We start from the raw sequence: 19312 nt of genomic DNA on the forward strand, positions 1-19312 counted from the left end.
AAAAGTCTTTGTCGTTTTATAAAATCAGAAGCAATGTTGATTTGAACAAAAATTTATAAGAGTCTGTATGTGATGGGCACACAAAAAATTGAAAAATTAGCAATTAAACGTATATTTTGAAGTGCACATAGTTATATGCACACTTATATTTTATGTTGCAGAATTGCCCGAAATTATTTCTCAAAAGTGAATGTATACTGTATTGTTTCAGTTCAGAACCCGTTTTATGTACAGGTAACTAAGAAAAAGATCCTAAAATACTGTCTCCGACTTAGTTCTATGCGGGGTCAGCTCATACTCGGAACAATACAGTAAAAAATGCTCTCTGATTTCACAAATAAGCAGCAATAACATAAATCACATTCTCTCATCTATTATTCGACTTTGTCTAGGATTATATCATCCTAATATTTTCATATTTGTTAAAATCTGTATACCAATAACAGTGTGATATTAATAATAATACGCTATAATAATCTAAAGCATAGTGAATAATTCGAAAATAAAAATAAATGAGTAAAATAATCCTAAAGCTGTCAAATCCTTGCATTTCATCGTATTCTTATATTTATAAAGTAAAATTGCGACTGACAAGAATTGCAAGGCTGCTGGACAATTTTATTAAAGACATGAAGTTAAGCACACGATCATCTTTCTTGAACTACTGATAGAAGATCTCCAATCGCATTAATTATGATTTTTGAAAAAAATTCGGGCTTACTGAATCTGAACTACGTCAACTGACAATATAATGAATTTATTAATAATTACGATTTTTAGGACTATTCTGATCTTTCCCACATTGTTTCTTACCAAACTTATAATAGTGTATACATATTACAGAATAAAATTATAAGTCAACTGCTTTGAAAATACCTTGCAGGCCGTTATTAAATATTAATAAATTATATAGAACAAATCTTCTACTTCTATTTCTTTACTACAGAAAATTGGTATGAATTCTTTGAATTTTGCTTCTGACACCTTTAATATCTCATTCAAAACTATCACTGGTTGTTTAAGATCTTACCTAAGATCTGCCTAATTGTTGCATAATATATGTGGCAAGAACTAAAGCACCTATATAAATACTGACTGTTTTGTAGCTGTAGCTGTTTGAAATTGTTACAGTATCAAAATTGTTCTTAGTTAATTCGACACGATTATCAGGTGTTTGAGTAGTAATGTCAGCTGTGGTTTTTGCTTCCAGAATTGACATGATTTTCGAAAATTTTTTATTCGAATCATTTTCCAAGGAATGAAAACATTGCTTGAACGTCTCATCGTTGTTCTTTTGTGCTTCAGCTATGACGTTACGAACGTCAGCTATTCTCCTGTTGTTATAAATCATTGAACCGCTCAGGGACAATATAGCTAAGAATGCAGATGCAAGAATGGATATATACTTGTATTTCTGAGCATTCATTGCCTGGCTGTCGTGGTATTCTTTAATAGCCGTAGCCAGCTCTGTGAAATGATCCCTTTCCTCATTTTCCAACATGTTCAATTGTAAACCGATTTTGGATTGTTCCTGCAGCCCTTTGTTCTCCATTATAGTCAACTGCACATACTTCGGATCATCCCGTCTGGTTTGTACCAACTCCGCGTAAGTTTCTTTTAATTTCTCATTCACTATGTTGGCCTGATTGGTAAGATTTCTTCGCTTGTCTTGGCATTGAAACAGTCGATTCTGAACTTCGATGACTTGATGCTTTGCTATTTCAACTTTATCCATCCCTGTCAATTGCTGATACCATTGCCACCAATTGACAAGACGTTGCGGCAACGGGCTTATCGTTTGCAACGTTTGTGGTGAATTTACATCTTGAATTATCGTTGCTCCATTAACTTGCTGGAATGTAATAAATAAATAAAAGTTATGTATCGTGTGCACTTAGGTAAAATAAGTTAAATATCAGTGTTAAATGTGAATTCATTTGTTTTGGAAAACAATGACTAAGTAGTTTTAGCAAAGGTGTCTTGTTTTTGCCTAAATCATACCTTAACAATGGTATTGTATTTTTCTGTCGCAATACTCTGAACGCTGGATAGTTTCACTTGGGCCCTTTCGGTAGCGTTTCCAATAGCTGAACTAGCGTTGTTCAGAATTGGCGACTTGTTAATTTTTTTAACAATTGCGTCTAAAAATCGTCGGGAATTACTCATCGTGAGTCGTGATATTTTATACAAATAGTATTTTTTAACGTTGACGTAATCGAACGTTACGTTACATTTCTAGGATCACGAAAATGCTCTTTGCTCACATAAACTCAATTCTAGGTTATATTGGTTTAGGTTAGGTTCGAATTTGACTGTTTCGTAACCACGTGATTCCAGACAGCTGACGTAGAATAGCCGGCAGGGGATTCGTTCAGATAATTGTTTACACTTTAAGTCTAAATTGTTGTTATTCGATGTAAACGGAATCTCGGGTGTATGTTGAAGAGTATAAAATGTGATAATATTCAAGATTTATAAACTACTTACACACCTTACGTATGTACATACATACATGCACGTGGACGCCTGCAAGTGACTTAGAATGTTATGTTTTTCGAGGTCAAAACAAAGGTAATGTGGCGAGATCCGTTCCTTCAATTTATTCCATCGGCTCTACTAGTTTAGAGCACAGAGGAGTTTTAATCGCCGAAGAGAATCTATGCTAAGAACGCTATAAACTGTGGTATAACGGCGTATGGTATACGTAAATTTCACATCATTTCATGGGTATAATCGTACATTCTGCTCATCAAGCGAGGTTTGATGAACATAAAATTTGGTTCAGCTCAACGGAACAACGAAATAGAGATACACGTGGTCATCTGTAAGTTATATTCACACCTCAGTCTTCAATGATGTTTCATCTGTTTATTTTCTATTCATTTTGATTACAATCAATGAATTTACGATAAAATACGTGAAAAAATGAGCAGAAATTTGCGGCCAAAAACATCTACTGTCGTTGTGATAGACGACGAAGTAGATTCAGACGACGATCTTGACGTTACCTTTGAAAGCAGAAAAGATGATTCCGATTTTGAAGTTGAATATGTATCTCCGAAGGCTTCCAGAATATCCAAAGACAAGAGAAAGCCCATAGTGATTGATCTTGATAAACCTGCTCGTAGGGCTGTTACTAAAGATAGAGATGTAACACGAAATGATAGCATGACTTCAACCAAGGCAAGAACAAGGCTGAAAAGAATAAAGGAAAGGATTGAAGTAACAATCGATGATGAATACGACGATGAGAAGAAAGGGGTAAAACAGGTTAGATCTGTCGGCGATAGAACAAGTAAAGAATCGAATAAAATACTCGGTGAGAAAAAAGATCAAATTAAAGCATCTTCGTCTAGAAAGAATTGTGTTACTAATGAGACATTGGATGACAGATTTGAAATTGAAATGGAGAGTAAATGTAAACGGAATGAAACTAAATTCAAAGATTCAGATGATGTTTCAGATGCCAAAGTTAAGCGTTTGTCTGGTAAGGCGAGGACAGGATCAAAAAGTCGAGATAAAACATCTCTGATTGATACAGAGCCATTAAGTCGCAAAGCAATCATTAAGAGCAAAGATACAGGAGGAAAAAGTATCAATGGGAATCTGGATTTGAGGAAAAAATTATTGAACAAAAAAACTGGTGTAGGAAATGATGGGCAAACGAACGAGGATATGAACGATGATGAAGTTCAAAAGAATGTTGAATCTGAGGCAAGTATTTCTGCTAGAGATAGAAAAAGGAAAGGTTCGGATGTTTCAACCGTTGCGAAGAAAGCAAAACAAGCTGAAATAGCTAGCTCCAAAAAACAATCGGCTGTCAACAAGAAGGATGAAATTCCCTCCACAGTAGAATTAGGGAGTAAAGATCCTGGTCAAACTAACAATTTTGATGAAAACGTACACACCGAATGGTCTGAACCTGATTATCTCTGCGAGTTTAATCAAATCGACCAACAAATTGCTAAAAATTTGATAGCTTTGTTCAAGGACGATAACACAATACCATTCATAGCAAGGTACAGAAAGGAAATGACAGGTGGAATGGAACCTGAACAATTGAGATGCATTAGGAACTCGTACGATGTCTTGAAATCAATTCAAAAACGAGGATTGCTTATTCTGAAAACTATTGATAAACTTGGAAAATGGAATCCAGAGATTTACTCTGCTGTTAGAGCTGCTAAATCATTGGAGGAACTTGAGACTATCTATGCACCTTTCAAACCCGGGGCCAAACGTTCTTTGGCTGAACGAGCAAAGGAGCTGGGCTTGGCTCCGATAAGCGAGGCTGTTTTGCTGGGCAAAGCGGTGCCTAGTTTGTCTTCGTTGATAGACACAAACAGAGATGGTTTAAAAAATATCGAAGAGGTGCGAGAAGGCATTATGCATATCATCGCAGAGATGATAAGCAAGGACAAAACAACCTTTGAGGGAATTCGTGAGCTGCGAAAAAAAGTGGTCATTAACATACAGTCGACAAAATCGAAAGCTGCTGGTACATCAAAAGTGGCTGATGGTGTAAAACAGAAAAAAGATGATTATCACAAATACGAAAAGTACTTCTACTTTGTATCGTCAGAAAGAAGCATCAGAGATTATCAAATATTAGCAATAAACAGGGGTGAAGCACAGAAAATTTTAAGTGTCAAGATAATCATTCCAGATTGGTTCAAAGACAGATTGAGAGAGCACTGTTTGAGGAAGTATAACTTTGTCCGAAAGGTTTCAAGCTTTCATCATGATATAGTTAATGAGAGTTACGATGACGCTTACAATAGGCTCATAAAACATTTCGTGACTCGTCAAGTGAGGCACGATCTGAATGAGAAAGCGGAGCGCGCTTCCATCGACGTTTTTGCCAATAACTTGAAGAAACTACTTCTCACTCCACCTCTCCGAGGACAAACAGTTCTCGGTATCGATCCAGGTTTTACTCATGGCTGTAAATTGGCTATGATATCGCAGTGCGGAGATGTATTGGAAACAGCAATCATATATCCGCATACCAGAGGGCCTCCGAACCACTCGGTCCAGATCCTTGTTGATCTCGTTAAGAATTACCGCTGCACGGTGATAGCTCTTGGGAATGCGACTGCTTGCAGAGATACTGAAAAATTTTTGACCGATCTCATTCAGGCTGGAGCATTTCATCCTATCGATGTTTCATACACAATTGTCAACGAGTCTGGTGCCTCAATATATAGCTGTAGCACCGAGGCTAAGTCGGAGTTTCCAAACCTGGATCCTAACATCATCTCGGCTATATCCATAGCCAGACGGCTACAGGATCCGCTCGCTGAACTGGTAAAGGTAGATCCAAAAAATCTGGGCATTGGAATGTACCAGCATGATTTACCAGGAAAACAGCTGCAGCTCACGTTGGGCGAGGTTTGGTATTATTCTTATAATAAATTGTTTCAATATTTATGAAAAACATGGGGGTCATCCTAGGCACACATACCTTCTCCTTCTTCATTCTTGAGTTTAAGGTATCTATTTAGTGCTTATGTTATTGCAGTAAATTACAGGAAATGTTATCGATTTCCTGAAAAATTCACGGAATTCTCAGAGAATTTTCTGTGATTGTTCAAGTATTTGAATTTTTCCTGCACTTTTTATACTCATTTACATTTGTTCCATATACTATTTCCAAAACCAATCTTGCTATAAAATTTTACACAGTTTATTCGTCAATATTACACAAGACCCTTGTTCAAGCAATGAAAAAAATATTCTGAATGATTTTCAATTGATTCAATTTTCAAATTAATAGTACTCATTGTCAAATAATTTCATATTGTTTAGGTGTTGGACATTGCTGTGAGCCATGTTCATAAACAAAATTTGAGAAACAACAATATCAATCAGAAATTCCGGAGAAAAATCTGAAAATACATAGATCTGTGATTTTACAATGTTACAGGTGATAATGGAGACGGTGAGTTTTGTGGGTGTTGACATAAACACAGCGTCGCATTGTCTCCTGAGAAGAGTGGCTGGACTAAACGCCACAAAGGCAACGAACATAATAAATCGTCGTAACAAGTTTGGCCCGTATAAAAACAGATCAGAGCTACTATCAGTCACTGGCATCGGGAAAAAATCCTACGAGCAATGCGCCGGATTTATAAGAATCATACCGGAAACTGCACTGCTAGACGGGTCGTCGAGAAAAGATTCCTTGGAATATTTGGACCAGACTTGGATTCATCCGGAATCTTACGATGTAGCCAAGCAGCTCGTGAGGGCTTGTAAGTGCGAACTGACAGACTTGGGATCGGATGAATTCGTTCGAAAAGTCACGAGGTACGCAAACCGTGACCGGAAAACTTTGGCAAAACAATTCGACACCAATGAAACAACGATGGATATCGTTGTAAATGGATTATCAATGAAGAAAGGTGAAGACATCAGAATCAAAGAAGAGGCTCCGTTATTTATGAATAATTTTCGGTGCATCGACGATTTATCCGTTAATACAAGGGTGACGGGTTCCGTTCGAAACGTAACTAATTTTGGCACATTCGTAGACATAGGTGTAGGTATAAACGGCCTTCTGCCGATCGGAAAACTGAAAGGTCGAGTGCTCAGTCTGGGGCAAAGAGTCGAGGTACTAGTACTTTCCATAGATAAGGATCGCGGTAGGATATGCCTGACGCTTTGATAGAATTAAGACTCAAGGGAGAATTCCTCGATCGATTTTTTTCAAATCACTGCGAGTAAACGTTGGAGTGTCATGCAGTTTATCACCTTCGGTCCGACTACTTGATTTCAGATGATTACATCCATACATACATGCCGTTTGGCAAAGCTGCGAGAAATCGCTCGATCTTCTGTTATCTTTTACAACTTTTCATCCGAAGGATACGTTCTCGTAACGACATGTAATTTACGGCTAATTGGACGTAGCTGTTACGCTTGAGGATAGAGAGCGTCGATCATACATCGGATGCGAATAGTTCGTCTTCTGTATCTACAGGTATATTATATGCCTGGTATGCAAAAATACCTGTCAGATGATATTCAACCATATTTTTATTTCATTTTTATTTTTTACCTTCTCTCATGTCACTTTTCATATGCATTACGGTTGTAACTCGGGTGATCTTCATACGTTGTAACAGCGTGCCTCAGAAATCATAACTATAACGAATTTCAATATAAGGGAGCAAAATATGCGAGTTTGAATTTTTCGATGGGCTGAAGCTCGTCAGCTGATTTTTACCGTGATGAAAATGGAAGATAATCAACTCATATTTCGATTAAAAAAGATTCGTAAAATGCTATTATTACTTGTACATTTCTTTTTATTGTTACGTTATTACACAAATATAGCCTTACGTTCATGTAAATAAAGAATACTTTGTTACTTAAACGTATAAAATTACGGTCGTCGTTTATATCTCGCAATATTTTGTCGATACGAACATTTATATTAGAATTAAGAAATACAATATAGAAGTAACCCAGTTACGAATAACTGCGAAACGTGATACCACTTATTGGTGATTGGTCACTTTTGCTGTCTCTACTTGACTCGAATTTAACGACTTTTTTTTCACCGCGCTTCTTCAACAAACGTCCATTGATATAATGCAGCGACTCCGTACATGTGATTATTTGTCAACTCGGGTCGTCTCTCGTATCCCGGAAATGACGTCAGCACCGGCTCACAGTCAGCTAGTCGATACTGCACGAGGCATCTGCAGGCGATATGGGATACAGTTTTAAAAATTTAAGCCGGATTAAGCGGGGGGGATACGCGTAGTTGAATCAACGCTCTTCGACCTAACGAGAGGGTGACGACGGACGACGGGAAAATTGATGAAAATATTACGGACGAAACTGATCGGTGCCGTCGCATCTGTCCGGTCGATAATGGGGAAAAAAGTATTTTACCTATAAATAAATCGCGGTCTCTCTCTCTCTCTCTCTCTGTTTCCGACAAAAGTTCCTCGACTTTATCGCGTTTCTTTTGATACGTCGCATCGCCGCTCTACTCTAATTAGTCGTTTGATCACAAGCGGAAAGTCCGAGCCACCGCCCGTCACTGATAGGATTACAGATAACGAGTGTATTATACATCCGATCGTTCCTATAACGACTGATATTAGTGATTAATTAACGATTCCGAGTCCACATGAGAAGCTGCTCGGTTGATTGTCACGTAATGTGTATCACTTTGTTGAATAAATATAAATTACAACCCCCCCCCTCCCCCTCGCGAAACATCAACCGCTACACGAATATAATTACTTCTGTAAAAACGTCGCGAGTCTCTTTTTAGCTGAGTTTTACTCCCGGTGTAGAGTGTCAAGCACGATGTGACAACGTAAAATTACCAGAGCTGGAGTTGCGTAACTTTGAGAAGTATAACGTAGGTACGTACGTCGGAGTTTTCATTTTACTTGTTCATTTTTCAGAGTCGTCTTTATATATTTTCCGTCGAGTATCCGTCTCGCTTCCATCGATCGAAATAAGCATACCTACGAAGTAGGTATGCTTCTTCCATCCGCTCGAAGAATTGTTCGTATGTGTAATGTGTAATCTACATTACATGTGTAAATAATTGCTCTTCGCACGGAGCTGATTTGTTTTCCTTTTTCTTCCGCAGTCTCGTATGGGTAAATTTTTCACCGCGTTTTATACTGTTTTGCGTTTTAATGAACTTTTGCCAAGTTCAAGTAGCACGTCGTTCACACCACTCGTCCGGCGGTTTGACGATCCAGAGTCGTGCCAGTTGATCGGCGTAGAATTCTTCACAGCCTAGCCTTCCGTATTTATAACGAGTCTACGTAATTGTCAGGTTCGTTGTCGATCGATTTCGAGGCTGCAGCGGCTATTCCTTACCCGAATACCAGCTTCCAGACCGCATCACCCTCCCTCTGCGTGGCTCGAACTTCGTAATACGGGGTAACTCTATACACCGTAGAGGGTAAAAAACACGCCTGCATAGAGTCTAGCCTGGTTTACGGTTGAGGTTCTGAATGGGACGTGGAACGTAGGGTGCAGGGAAATGAGTCATAACGCATGAGAGATCGATAGGATTCATTCACCCTGGGAAATAATTCACGTGCCCTGGCGTCAGTGCCGTGTCATTGTCTGCCAAGGGTCTCCGTGCACACCAAGGCGTGGATTCCTCGGTGAAATGATCCGGTAATTTCTGTATTGCGAGAAATTTTAAAATCTTTGTAGGTATGCACGTACAGTGGTTTCTCGTCGTCGATAAAATGATTCGTCGATTTATTCGATTGCGTTACACGCCTGTCCGTTGTGCCGTAAATTCAATATCAAATCTATACTTACACATGTCAGTTTGAATTTCAATCCTACACTGGCTGAATCGACGCGCTGCATCTATAAACATAAAGATTTTTTTGCCTTTTAGTGCGAACAGAAATTTACCACCGAGACTACGATTTGCATCGAAATAGGGATCCCCTGGTTTAGCTTTATATTTTATTCCTTTTACTTCTTTATGACTTCATTTTATACATACATCTATTCTGCGCATCGCGCTTTTGCCTCCTAATAATGACGTTCTAACGGCTGGCGTGGCGTCACGGCGTCGCGACGCCGAGGGTATCTTTATATCGACGCTCAAATTCGTACAAGTCTGTCGTTCGTAACTTCGGCGTAAACAAAACTTATACCTACGTATAAGTACGCACACTACGCGTATAATATTCTGTTCGATGTACACGGAGTTCTTCACCGCCCTGCACAACAGCAAAAAAAACTGGAAATTCCGTCTCTCCACAAATATTATAAAGAAAAGTATAATTTCAATTGTTGAGTGGCTATCAAAAACTGTAAGAGAAAATTAATTGCGACGCGTAGTCACAGGCGAAGTCCGATTGTTTGTCTGTACCTTTCTCAAATTTCAGGAGCGCTTAACGATACAAATTGGACGAAATACTAGCCAGTCGAGTTGAATCAGGCTGTGGCATGCTGAATATATCTGTATAGCATAACACACGTTGCGTGCACGTTATGAGAGAGAACGAAACCACTGCTGTTAATTAGTGAGAGCTTCCACACCGGCTGTTTATACACATATAGGTACATTTTTGATCGCGTGACAGATATAAACGGGAAATTTAGACTCGTTCTTTGAAGGGTTTTTGCATTAGCCGCAGGTATGAAGTTGCCTGTTTAAAACGCGCGTGACAAACTATCCGGATCACTGCCCAATTTTACCCTCCTTTCATTATCGTGTCACCGGCGGCAGACAGCGAATGCTAATTTTCGAGTAGATTTCTGAATCCAATAATGTGCCCGGACTGCTATAAAGAAACAATTACACAGTTCTGCAAACTAAAAACTGCACAAGTTTTTTATACTGTCTTATTGTTTTTTTTCCAAGAGATTTTTACTCCCTGAAACCGGGAAAAATATTTAAAAAATTCCGCTACGTCAGATTTTTTCTTAAACTCGTGCTTATAGCTTCATTCAGAGTGAAACTCCCGTTTAACTCAAAATCTGGTATCTCATTCTTGATTATAAAAATTCTATGCAAAAGTGATTTCTTATTGTCATTTAATATGTATTAGAGTGAGACTCAAGAATAAATACAAACAGGGAAAGAGAAATTGGAAACCGGAAGCGTGTTCGGAGAAGTATCAAAGAGAAGAAGAAAAAGTTTCGTAATCAAAAAAGAATGAACAGGGAATGTCAAGACGTTTCACGAAGAAATTGTTTTTTTAATTTTATAAGAAATATTGTTTAGTTGATTGTAATGAAATGGCGGTTTTCTTATTAATGTTATGCTTTTTTTTAAGCAAACATCTTGTATTTTGTAAAAATATTGTACGTGATGTAGGGTAATGGAAGTCGTTTATGGATTCAGCACACTCGAAAAATAATATTTACCAAAAACATCCCATGCAGCTGAAATAAAGTATTTCTTTGCAGACCTGTGTTATCGATCGTCTTCGTACATAATGATCGGCGTTCGAAATTAAAAGTGTATAGTTGAGGACATGCTGGGGCTCTGATGACGTTTGTGGACCATTAGGTTCACGCATGTTTCATAGTTCATTCAACGTAGACGCGACTGCAGCTGCACAATCGAGACGCAGAAAAGAAACGAGGGAATTGTTACTCTACACTCCTCCAGTTGAGAAAAGGGAATTACGCTGCCGTTCTCGACTAAAGACCACTTACGCGATCTCTGGCACAGTTTTAATTAAACAAATTATCGAACTATTATAAGCCTTTGTTAGCGTTTCTGTACCTACAGTAGGTACGTTTTACATTCAACTGCTTGAACAAAGTTTTCCTTTCCATGAATTATACACGCTGCCCGATTTAATTCCGTATTATATATTCTGGCGTCTTTTGTGTAACCTCGAGTTCACAGCTCATTACGAATGATTTTCAATCGAACACCCTACGATTTAACATTTTTCCGCAGCAAGCCGGTCCGTATCATTAACGATGGAATTTCGAGTGCATTCGTTCGGTGATTTTTGTTTAGTTTTCTTTTTGGCATTCATCAACCGCGGACGAAATGAGTCGGATTTTAATTAGTGGGTATAATTAAAGCGGCTCGTAGGTCAACGCTGCGACATTCGTGAGTCGGGTTCTATGCGCATCGGGTGTGCGATGATGCAGGGTAACGATGCACCGAGTTAAGTAGGAAAGCGCTAGTTAACTTATTTATACGATTAACATTTAATGTGAATTTATCGCTCGACTTTTCAACGCTGCATCGCGCGGAGTTGCATCTGACTTTGGTTAATTTCAATTGGGCCAAAGCCCCGGAGCTCCGGAGCCTCGGGGACTAAACCTGTTGGAGTAAATATACCAGTTTAACATAATTGGCAAAAGTTTAATCGCGCACCGATGAAGCTAAACAATTTTATCTCTCAACGCTGTTAACCACGGAATATCTGTCAATTAGCCGGCCATTCGCGTTGCGATCGCTGTATCAGAGATGCCGGCTTAATATCGCAAAAGGGAAAGAATTATAATTTCTTGATTTAATTTCATACGAACGACGAAATACGGAAAGGATACAAATTATCTTGTATAAAATTCGGCCGGTGCAGGTTGCGGTTGGCATCTTCGAATTGGTTGAAAATTTTCTCAATCAATTATTTACTTGCAGACGATTTGACCCTCATCACCCTAATGCAATATTAAACCTTAAAGGCGTAACCCCGTTTCAACCCCGTGAAGTGATGCGCCACCAATTTTCCGTCCCAATTTAATTCAATTTCAAGGCAATCATATCAAATTTAATCCCTCCGCCACTTCGCCTCTAATAAATGGTTGACTTTCATTCGAGTTTTATTAGATTAAACGAGTGGTCAATATAATAAAGCGCAACCTCGGTGTACAATTCATCTATACACATTTTTTCCAGTCCCCCCCTAAAGCCCGAATAAATTCACTTTTATTATAGAAGAAGTGTGACGGTGAATAACCCTCGTATCGATGAAAGACATCCAGTTTTAATACCAACAAACCCAGCAACAGGAATATTACAAGTTTTCTAATACCGCGATCTTAAGAATTAACGTCGCTTAATTATCATATGACGACTCCGTTCAATTCTGTATTCTCCAAACTAGACCGGATTTCGAGGGTGTGGAAATTATCTTAATCATGAGTTCCGTGCAGAAACACGTTCGATACGATCTATCGATCAGCGATGCGGGTTGAATTTTGTTTGACTTTGCGCTTCGGCTGATCAACGTCTTTGCAGAAGCTGGTCAGAGGCACAATATATCTGTTGATTGGATCATCGAAACGTGAAGCAGCGGCGCAGGGGAAATTCGGCTTCGTTCACACCGAGTGCGTAATACGATGGTAAAAAATTTTGCAAGAAGTCAGAGTGAGGAATTGTGATCGGTGATTTTCTTCGATTCCATCAAACGTACGCGTGAACTTTTCAACGAGTCGTAGCGAGCCAATTTCCGCGCGAAAATCGTCCGAAGTTTAAAAAATCGGATTCGTTTTTCAGTGTGATCGTCTCCTTACCGCCGGCGATGTTTCGCTCCTTTGTTCTTATACCCGTAGCTCTTCAATAACTACCTTTATCCTTGTACGTCCGATTCCTTTAACCATCCTCGTCTCTCTCCGGATTCGAGTTGGATATTTTCTTTGAAGAAAACATACCTTCGCAGCAGGCTGTGCAAATAACACAAATATCCTTCAGGCCTCGACGGTGGTGTGGTTCAATCTATTATCGTCGCTGGTCGACGTAACGATAAATATAATTTAGTGCACGATCTGTGCGCGCTTTTATACAGACGAATATATGTATAATGCGTATTCGAGCATCCGGTAAATCGACGGAGTTTCCTCCTCGTATAAGCGAACCGAAACGCGGCGACGCCTTTGCTGATTATTTATGATTGATACCGCGACACCGCGATGGGGTAATCCGGGTGAAAATATATCTTCGAGGGTATCCTTTTTCCTTTTCTTTTCCTTTTTTTTCCTGATTCCCTCCCCGTCTTTTATTATGATTTTTTACTCCCTCTATTTCCTTTCGGGAAGAAAGTTTCGTTCCAAATTTTGCGAAAGATTGCTCAAACGGGGTCCCGGTGATCCTTATTAATGATGCCGTTTACACTCCGTGACATCCGAAGGCTCGAACGCCGCGGCGGTTGGCCCGATCGCATTTCTTCCATAATATACCTATTTTATAAATATCACAGGTTTCGTGTCCCGAATGCGAAACACCCCTTTATGGGGTAATTCCGACCACCGATACGGTGCCTACATATATTCACCCCGCGTCTGCGAGGCCGCGATTCGTATAAGGATATGTCTTTGAACCGTTTCGACGACGTGCAGGATGTTGCTCTGGGATTTTTGCCGAAGAAAAGTATATAAAAATGGGAGAATAAAAAATACGTCGTAAACTTTTGATAAGAAGAGGAGAAGAGAACGGAAAAAAAGGAAACTGGTGAATCGGTGCAAATGTTCTGTCCATAATCTAATATTATGAATACAATAAAAATAACTTGAATTATATTTATTTACACAACTTACATATATAAGTATATCGCCTTTCAATACTACAAGCGTGTAATATATTATTATGCGTGTGTGACACGTGTGGCGCAGCGAAAAAATTGGAGCCTAAACATTCAGCGAGAGGGTAACTTGGTATTCTTATTGGCTGCGATTGCATCGTTGAACAAAATATACAATATCGGAGGAAGTAAGGTCGGATCCGGGCCACATATTGATACGCAGACTGAATTTTTCCCCGATATCTCACCACCAAGTTCCACCGAAACAAACACACGCGCAAGCACATGGTGCAAAAAGTCTGCGGGCTAAGGCCTCCTTATCGTCTCATCAACGAGAGCATTTTTCCATTTTTCGCCCAGCTATTTCCTCCCTCGTAAAGTGTAACGTTTTTCCCGCTGCTCATTAACCCGGATTTCCGTCTTTTTCGTCCATATTTAGCTCCGAGTTAGCCAGATCTATCAGTTTTCATTCGGCAACGATGAACCTCGATGCAAGGTGAATTCACCCTATAGTGAATGATCAAACGATCATGTATAAATCATAGTCTATAGCTATGCTTTACTGTATAGCTTGTTTATTCATTGCGGGTTTAGTCACCCTATTTTAGCCGTGAAATAATTTCTGGGGAATCTGTATTTTGTCCATTTGTCAGATTTGACCTTTCCCCTTGCCCGTCACTTTCCGAATCTGCGGGGGTTTTGACGTTGCGGCTCTTTTTATCCCTTCAGCGTATTACGTTACTACGACGCAGGGTTTCGCGACGTCTGGGTGGAAAGGAGGTTGACAACTGGCACGTCGTTTGTCTCGCTTCTCGGCTCTGTTTACTTTTAACAAAACGATTCTCCCGGGATTGCTGTAAGGAACGGAGTCGGCATCAAGAGGTTTCGACAAGGAGGGTGAGCTTTTCCGCGACTTGTTTCACCCCGAGAAATAATCGCGTGCGTCATTCGTGTTGCACGCTGCAGCGTGGCTAAGAGATGAAATAAATAAGTATAGGAGGGTGGAAGCAACTTCCTTACACGAGTTTCCACTCCGTTCTACACCTTGCAAATATCCTTCCTGTTCCGAAACTTGCAGCAGTTTTCGTTCGGCCTTTACGAATAAAGTTCGATCAAGTCCCACCTCCCCCAAGTTTAACCTGTGAAATGTTTCGAGCAGTTGATTTTCTGCCTTCGGCGATACCGGTGAACAATAATAAGCACCTTCCTCGCAGTCTCCGGTGATCGAAATTATCTCCCGAGTCGCAACCGCGACTTCATTTCAACCTCACGAGAGACGCGACTTCCAACAAGTCTCTACAGTCGCTTGCTATAGCTCATCTGGGTAGTCCTCCCAGTCTCGTTCGTTGGTTTCATCAGACTCCGTCTGTTTCTTCAAACAATGGTTCTCCGTGCGCAGAACCATGGCAGTGATATCTGTCTGACCTTTAATGACTGCACACCGATGCTAGCTGGTATTGAAGGTACAGACACTGTTCCAATATAGACAATTGGACGACACTTTGCATGCGAGCCTCTCACGCGGGGTTTCGAAATTCATCACCCCGAAGGCGTGTCCTAGAGTCTTCCGTTCCAAGACGTCGTTCGTATAATTTTGAAATTCAAGCATCAAAAAGAGAAACTACGTGGCAGTCAAGTGTCTTCGGAGGAGTCGGGTAGTATTACTTTTTCAAAAATTGAGTGACTGCGTGGTTCGAGGCGTCCATTAGACTGTAGGTTCTCATTTCCCACGGGGAATCTGAAGGGAAAAGCTTGAGAAAATCACTGCGCATTCGTATTATAGGATCGTATCGGTGTACGTCGATCCGAATAGGTTTGCGATAAAAATTTATCGAGAAACACCGCGAGTTACGTTATTTCGTCTTATCGGTCCCAGCCTAGACGTAACTCTTGCATTTCAAGTAAATCGGAGGTTCGTTTTGTACCTTTCGCTGAAAGTTTAACCAAGCAATCTGCGAGTTTTATCGAACTGTCTCAACACCGTACCGACCGCATCCTACAAGCCGTACACACCTCGAATCTTTTTCCTAAATTTTTCAGGACCCATGGTACGCTCAGTTGCTCGGAAAGGACGATTCGCCGGATGAGCCCAAAAAACGCGGCCTCGTATATCTCAATTCACCCCGCACCCAGCGCGTGGAGAACCGCTTTGTGCCTCCATCCTCATGTATCTCCATACAAAACGTTATTAGAAAAGTGCGCAGCGCAGATTCCAGTCGTCGCGATGACGCGACGTTTCATCTCGTTTCACTTATCCTGGTATACCAAAGTATAAGAGAAAATCACAGGTACGACAGAATGCATAGAATTCTTTCCAAGATCTTGAGATTATTTATCGTATCGAGCTTGCCTTGCGAAAAGAACTTGCAAAAAATCCTGGCCTAAAATTATTTCGGGTCTCGCACGTACTTTATACTGGGCTTTTCGAGCGTACCTACGTTTTATGTCGAGGTAAACTAGGAAATGAAGAAATAAAAAAAGTGGCGCACCCCGCTCTGCGCTTGTCGCCGCTTTGCCGCTTTGGCAGGGTGAAGTGACCTCTTTGCTCACATACAGAATAACGTTTGGCATGTATGTATAGCGTAGCGCGGGGGCGCGAAATGATAATCAAAAGTTTATCTAGAGACTAGCGTGCGAGAGCCTCGCGGGGCCATAAAGTAGACCGAGGAATGGCGAAATCGCGTTACTCGAAAACACCCGGCCGAGTCGTAACGGCGGGCTTTTACTCACCTCAAACTCGTTGTACAGAAAGATCGGGACGCGGATTTGTCGGCTTGCAAGTAGCGAGTGCGATTCGCGCTTGAAAATTTGCATTAAACTTGATCAAAGGTGTGCACGTGGCCGCATAAATTTCGTGGCTAATTCGGCCCGCCGTCGTCTCTTTTTCCACTTCTAGTTCGGCGATAAAGTTGGCGCAATTCGCGCCGATATTTCCGAGCCTGAATCTCTCCGGGCACGTGCAACGTGTTTAAGCAAATTTGTCCTCGATACGTCGACAGTCGAACAGATAACGACCCCCTCAGCTCTAATACCCTAGCATCACGCAAACTTTTATGGCTAACGAGGTAATGAGTTATGTAAGGCGATGATTGGCCGTATACCTCGACCGTGACGAGAGGAGGGAAGGGGAAAGGGGCTGAAATTTTTTTTATATCTTCGTTCATCGTTATTAAGACGGCTCGCGAATAGCAAGTATATATCACGGCTTCGAAGTGACGTGAGACCCTCAGGGGATTCATCCTGTTTAGTGCGGAGTTTATACGCTTTTTTCACCTCAACGTCTCTCTGTTAATCGGATTGTTACTCGGATTAACGGTCGTGTATGTACTATGTATACATGAGTGCGCAATTAGCAATTAATCTTGAAGAGGCTGCGTTCACCCTCGGCGAACTAAACACGATCAATCGCAATTCTCTGCACCACTACAGCCGAAATTCGGTGTGTACAATATAGATATGCTTGACAAATATTTAACGGTTGTAATTGAACCCAATTGCCGAGACGTTGAAGCATTTTCCACTTCGAGTTACACCCGCGCCGTAAATTCAGCTTCATCGAGTCCTTTGCCAAAGGAATCCTGCATTGCTGATGGAAATACCGAGTGTGCAGGTATGTACCTGCACGGATATTCAGACTGTAGGTACGCTTGTTCGTTGATGTATGAAAAAGCTTTTTTACCGCACGGCGGCTGCTGGTAGTTCGGCGTTAAGTCAGCCGAGACCGGAAACCTAGGTCTGGGTTCGAACCTTGGCATTGAAGTCGCTTCTTTGCCTTCTATTATTCTACCATTTTTCTACTCTCTCTCGGCTCGATTTTAAAGCCTCTCTTTTTCCGCTCTTTCATCTACGCCCGCATTGTCATCGCAGACTCTTTGTGACTATGGTTTTTCAGACTGTGATCACTGCACCTTATATATTCGCATGCATGTGCAATCTGCGTACATTCACACCCCGTCTGCAGGGTAGACCTAACCTGCCACAACTTGAGGATTTGCTATCATCGTTATATGTATGCATGGCTGCCACAGCCACAGCCACAGTAACAGACTGACGTATTGGGTCGGCAGTTGTAGATGAAACTTTTCATTCGGACTGAGGGTTGAGGCATACTGTACGGCTTGGAGGTTCTTGTAGAATTTTGAATTTCGTTTCGCGTCATTCTGTAGCTAATTAAGTTATGCCGACAGGTGAATTTAGTGGGGCGGAGTTGAAGTCCCGAATTTGGAAAATTCCAACAGCACCTAATTCTGAATTACTTGGTGGTGAAACTTGAAGAAAAGAAATCAAACTTTTACGAAATAGCAAAGTTTCGAATCGTCGGAAAGCCGATGGTTCAAAGTTTCGAAATGCAAGTTTCCGAAAGTTCAAGTTAAGATAGAGCAAAGTTTCGATCGAGCAAAATTCCGAAACTTAAAATATACCCACGTAGCGTAGTTTACTCAACGAGTCGGTGTAAAAAATCAGAAAAACCGAAAATCAGAATTACCAAGATTACGAACGTAAAAATATCGAAAATTCAAAAGAAAGAAACATCAAAGTGATGAAATTTCATCGAGCCAGAAATTCACAGAACTGAAAATCTTCGATCATTCGGAATTTTTAAATTTTCTCATTTTTGGATTCGGAATTTCAATCCCGCCCCAATTTGTTCTTCGTTATATTTCACCCATACATTACCGTTTCCACATTTATGACAATATTAATTCCACCACCAGCTTTTTACGGCGTCAGGCATTATTGTATAGCTATACTTCGACACGCGATAAAGAAATTTTATTTTCCACTATCGCTTGAGTAAATATGTAAGCTCGATTACTCGCATAAAAAGTAACCGGTAAAATGCCCGGGTTCACCCTCGTTTTCTCGTACATCAGCCTTAAAGAAAAAATACTTCCCCCCACCCCTTGGCCAAAGGTACTTATCGTGCTCGTTAAACTACAAATTCAACGGTAACCGTAACTTTTTACAATGAACGGAAAAGCCTTCTTACAGAAAATACCTTCAGCCTTTGAACAGGCTTGTTTCTTTCAACTGCTTTAATCCCATAATTGCATTGTCTAGTTCACAACGTCCGTATTCATTTACGACTAATAATTCTTTTTTTCCTCTGTTTACTTTCAGCTCGTACTCTCGCGACTTTGGAGGAAGCAACGCCATAATTCGAAGATCTGCAATTTCCGGGACCGCTTTGAGCAAGTGAGAAAGTTTGAAAATCGTTTCGATGGGTCTTTTGAAATGCAACAATGGGAATGGGAACGTCCTTCTTAAGCAGCGAATGGACAAGGTAGGATTATTCGTGTACTTGAGAACACATCTAA

The 19312-nt window shown here is 40.5% G+C and overlaps 2 protein-coding genes and 1 long non-coding RNA gene across 3 annotated transcripts; 1 reads left to right on the plus strand and 2 right to left on the minus strand.

The window, feature by feature from the left end:
• Positions 1-64: 64 nt before the first annotated feature.
• Positions 65-19039, minus strand: LOC124409287. The gene is made up of 3 exons (XR_006929508.1): positions 19027-19039; positions 11115-11116; positions 65-792 (listed from the first exon to the last, which is right to left on the minus strand). It is a non-coding gene; the product is annotated as an uncharacterized LOC124409287 (long non-coding RNA).
• LOC124409283 lies at positions 859-2327 on the minus strand. Its single transcript, XM_046886814.1, has 2 exons — positions 2002-2327; positions 859-1852 (listed from the first exon to the last, which is right to left on the minus strand). The coding sequence occupies exons 1-2, from the start codon at positions 2164-2166 to the stop codon at positions 1031-1033; spliced, it is 987 nt and encodes a 328-aa protein (XP_046742770.1). The 5' UTR covers positions 2167-2327; the 3' UTR covers positions 859-1030.
• LOC124409281 (S1 RNA-binding domain-containing protein 1) lies at positions 2703-6978 on the plus strand. The gene is made up of 2 exons (XM_046886812.1): positions 2703-5391; positions 5927-6978. Exons 1-2 carry the CDS (start codon positions 2926-2928, stop codon positions 6665-6667), a joined length of 3207 nt encoding a protein of 1068 aa, XP_046742768.1. The 5' UTR covers positions 2703-2925; the 3' UTR covers positions 6668-6978.
• Positions 19040-19312: the final 273 nt, after the last annotated feature.

The sequence above is a fragment of the Diprion similis genome, chromosome 8 (assembly GCF_021155765.1).
Source record: "Diprion similis isolate iyDipSimi1 chromosome 8, iyDipSimi1.1, whole genome shotgun sequence".
Lineage (NCBI taxonomy): Eukaryota > Metazoa > Arthropoda > Insecta > Hymenoptera > Diprionidae > Diprion > Diprion similis.